Source organism: Amaranthus tricolor, chromosome 17, assembly GCF_026212465.1.
Source record: "Amaranthus tricolor cultivar Red isolate AtriRed21 chromosome 17, ASM2621246v1, whole genome shotgun sequence".
NCBI lineage: Eukaryota > Viridiplantae > Streptophyta > Magnoliopsida > Caryophyllales > Amaranthaceae > Amaranthus > Amaranthus tricolor.
The window spans coordinates 13,875,392-13,879,630 of record NC_080063.1 but is presented as its reverse complement, the minus strand read 5'-3'; the positions used below and the strand labels follow the sequence as shown (position 1 = coordinate 13,879,630).

Sequence of the window (4,239 nt, the reverse complement as noted above, 5' to 3'; positions counted from 1 at the left end):
AAAACCTTAAATTAGCAACCTAATCTACCCAACCTTTCATCAGTTTCAAATCTTCAATAATTCCATAACGCAAAACAAAAGAATACTAGATTTTCTTCTCATCACAACAATAGTGCCGATATGTTACCTTTTATAAAATTCATGATTCGTTCAAAAAAACCTCAAAAATAGTCTAAAATTGAACAAATTTCCAAAAAAATTAACAAATCATGTACACTATAATTGTGTGTCTACCATGATTGTTGCCTCTTTTGCTTAGCTAAGGGTAAGACTAAAGTATGCACTTTTTTGACCACTCAACTACCCTGCCAAGATCAACCCCTAGTTGTTGCAATGGCACAAATGCCAAGCCTTATCTGGGATTGGGATTAGGAGTGGGAGTGGGACCCTGTAAATCATAACCAACTAAAAAAGGCTAGACATAAGGATGTTCTAGCAATCATGATCTTCACCAACATACACATTTGAGTTGCAAGTTGCAACAAACAAAACATTACTCCATTGAATATAGATAGTAAGTACCTTATACCTTATACCTTATACCTAATAATAAAGTTTCAATTGACAAACATCATATCAAATCCAATTTGTTACAAGCAAGCAGCAAAAAGCATTACCAAACAGGCAAACTTGGCCTTATTTTAGGCCTTACTTTTATCTCCTAAAACAAACTTCAATAATGGTGCAATCTTATCTCAATCAATCTAGATATTATATGTATGTATACCTCCAATTCTTGGAGATCAATCAATGTTCACTTTGTTGGCTTGGATAGTTACCCAGTTGTTGCATTTGCCAGCTTTCATGGGGCGCGATATGCTCGTGGGAAGGTGTAAATTTCTGCAAAATCGATGTTCAAAGAATATAGTATGTTAGTATTCTAACGCACTCTCTTCTATTTGCATTAGTAAGCCTAGAGCGATGTTTAGGTGATTATCTTTTACAAGAAGGGCGTAGAAACAAAAGGCACAAAGTCATGAATAATATCTATACGGAATCTATAATCATATTAGTATTGTATGATGTGTGGATAAACTCGTCAACTTCCCTAAAACGAATGCTCATAACCGAACTTTGTAGTTTGTTGCATTTCAACTACCCAAGTGACAGATATCGAGAGAAATGCAGCAAACTCAGTGGAATAGCCTCACAGAGTTTGTTGCATTTCATCTACCCAAGTGATAGCTTATGGAGAGAAATGCACCAAACTCAGTGGAATAGATAATTTGAAAGTAGTATAAGATAAACATGCAAGATTTGGAAACAAGAACCTCCATTTTTGTCAAAAGCTCTTCCGCGTTGGGGGAAGATACGACTATATCGCGTGCATCTGCTTTGATGAATCCTTCCTTCACACCATTGTCAAAAAGTTGAAGTAAACAGTCATAATAACCATCTACATTCAGAAGGCCCACCTGAAGCAACACCATATAAGTTATAACAAGCTAAATGATGATGAGCAATATCAGTTAGCCGTAACTTTGCGTTTGTGGATGAAATCCCCCAAGAAGGGTTAGAATGGAAGTTTCCGATCCTTGGGAGGTACCAAATAAATGACAATGTGCTTCTACATGCTAAGGGATATAAGCTAAATCAGCATCAAATATACCGGCTTTTTGTGTATTCCAAGTTGAGCCCAGGTTATCATCTCCAGAGTTTCTTCCATTGTACCATACCCTCCTATCAAATATTAAGATCAGTTACACATTTAAGTAAAATACCTCCGCTAAATCTTCTAAGGTTTATAATGTAAGAAATGAACTATTGTTGAGAATACCAGGAAGAGCTATGAAGGCATCGGCTTCTCGAGCCATTTCTGCTTTCCGTTCATGCATGTCTGCACAAACTCTTACTTCCCCAACAGATTCTCCTGATATCTGATCATTTCTTTCACATTAGAGGATTACAACACACACCAGAGTTTTCACAATTTTTCAATTGTTACTTTATTCATTTAGATGATGTTTACAATATAGTGACTTATAAAGTGTCATCACATAGGTTATTATCATCATAGCGTTTGTGGGCAGCAAAGATACAAAAAGTCAACCATTATAACAACACAGTAACAACTAATAATTATGCAACTCTCTGATCTTAATTCCTAACTATCTGGAAATATCAATTGAGTATCCCTTAACACTAACTTACTTTCTCAACAGATTTCCAAATATCTGATCATTCCATTCACCATAGGAAATAACATTAACCGGTAACGGCTTATTTGGTTGTTAGTATTAAAAGGTGGAAATGGTAATTGAAAAATTTGATGTAATGTAGTTGGTGTTGCACCGGCTGCATGATCCGCATTAATATGATATTGTCCGCTTTGGGCTGAGGTCACACAGGTTTTTTGGACATCTTCTCAAAAGGCCTCATACTAAATTGGAGCTAGATCACTTATATGTTTGTTAACACTTGGCAAGATTTGTGATCATACTGGTCCAACTCTAATCATTTTTTTCTTATGACAAAAGACACATATTCGAGAATGAGATATCCATTACTATGGGAATGCCTAACACAAATTATGAAAGTTAAAAATAAAATTCATCCCAAAACAATCATTTAATATCAATAACCAAATGTGCCGTAGTTTCATTTAATATTAGTATTTCAATTGTAACACTATTTCATTTGACAATCCAAAAACAAAGTGGTAAGTGACTTATCAAGTGGAGTCACATAGGTTATTTTCATCATAATGTTTTTGAGCAGCAAAGATACAAAAAGTCAACCACTAAAACATACTACTCTATCTACTCCAGTGAGTTTACTTTCTGATCTTAGTTCCCAACTATCTGGAAACACAGAGTTCATCAAAAGAAAACTTGCACAATTGTATTAATTGAGTATGGTAGGATTCAGTCAACAACACAAAAGTTGGACACAACAAGAAGCCGCAATAAATTTAGCATAATTACCTCATAAGGCATGAGAGCTTTGGGGATGACACTGCATTTTAAGTAAGAACACTCAAATCAAATCAAAGTATTGAAAAGAAAAAAAACTATCCACATTAATATTTTTGTAAACAACAATTGTAAATTGATTAATCAAAGAAGATTTTCTTAATTTACCCCAAAACATGGCAGCCTCCATTAAAGACTCTCCTAGAGATTAAGCCCATTAATCCAACACTTCCACCTCCATAAACCAAATCCATCTTCCTTTTCACCTACAATCCATATTGAGATTAAAGTCATAATAATTCATAACACAAATAATAGAAGTACTTCTTTTAGGCATTTAATCAAACACCAAAACAACACACATTGAAATTTGATTATAATTAAAAATTCATAAGCAAAAACATTAAATAGCATTAAATTCAGAGACCCATTTGTTCAAATCAAGTCAAATATTCATTAATATTTAAAAAGATTCCTTCATTAATATCTATGAAAATACCCATCATTCAAATTAAAAAATTCTTTCACTTCAAAACCCCATTCCTCAACCAAAAAAAAAACGTTTTGATTGAACAAAAATAAATACAAGAGAAGAAAAATTAGGGACAAACCAGTTCATTCCCCAATTCAATGGCAGCGTCACTGAAAACTTGTCTATTACCAGGATTACTCCCACAAAATACACAAACCCTTTTGAATTTAGTTCCTGTATTATTGTCTTCCATTGTAGAAAAGATTGATAGTTTTTAGAAAATTCTCAAATCATAGGCGAGAAAAAATGTAATGGATAACGTAAATTGTATAAAAAGACAAGCCCAACAGAGATTTGTAGATCAACAAAAAGTGGAAATCCCAGAAAGATAACAAAATAGGAGATTTTGGTAGAGGATACGATGGTCTCCAAATATTGTTATAGAAGGATGAGCTTAAAGAAGCAAACAATATCAATACTGATATGGAGAGAAAACTGAAAAGTCTGAGAATGCAGACAGACCTATATATTATTATGTCCCCTCTCAAATACTCAATTGTTATGAGTTGCAAGGATAACGAAACAAAGCAAATTTTCCATTCCTTCTATAGTATTTGTTGTACTTTTTTTTTATCATCTATTTTATTATAATTACTATATTATCAAATATTAGTCAAATATTTTTTCCAAATTCTTACGGTTTTGTCTTGAGACATGTCTTATACTTGGATTGAATACTTTAATAATAAAAACTTTTAGCATAATTGACCTTTTATAGGAACTTGTCTCACGTTGACACAATCTCATGTATTTTTGTTCTACTTCCTCTCTGTTTTTACAATATCTAATGCACGA

At 33.3% G+C, this 4,239-nt stretch overlaps 1 protein-coding gene across 1 annotated transcript; it reads right to left on the bottom strand.

Moving 5' to 3' along the window:
• Positions 1 to 469: 469 nt before the first annotated feature.
• LOC130804381 (cytokinin riboside 5'-monophosphate phosphoribohydrolase LOG8) lies at positions 470 to 3,998 on the bottom strand. Its single transcript, XM_057668796.1, has 7 exons — positions 3,524 to 3,998; positions 3,081 to 3,178; positions 2,925 to 2,955; positions 1,778 to 1,877; positions 1,610 to 1,680; positions 1,272 to 1,415; positions 470 to 840 (listed from the first exon to the last, which is right to left on the bottom strand). The coding sequence occupies exons 1-7, from the start codon at positions 3,635 to 3,637 to the stop codon at positions 748 to 750; spliced, it is 651 nt and encodes a 216-aa protein (XP_057524779.1). The 5' UTR covers positions 3,638 to 3,998; the 3' UTR covers positions 470 to 747.
• Between the last annotated feature and the right edge of the window lie 241 nt (positions 3,999 to 4,239).

Excerpts from the sequence above, each read along its gene's own strand:
- LOC130804381 (XM_057668796.1), bottom strand. The coding sequence starts at position 3,637 with ATGGAAGACAATAATACAGGAACTAAATTCAAAAGGGTTTGTGTATTT. Across the intron at positions 2,956-3,080 it reads GGAGGCTGCCATGTTTTGGG|TGTCATCCCCAAAGCTCTCA; the intron begins GTAAATTAAGAA and ends CTTAAAATGCAG. Across the intron at positions 1,416-1,609 it reads TTGGAATACACAAAAAGCCG|GTGGGCCTTCTGAATGTAGA; the intron begins GTATATTTGATG and ends GTGTTGCTTCAG.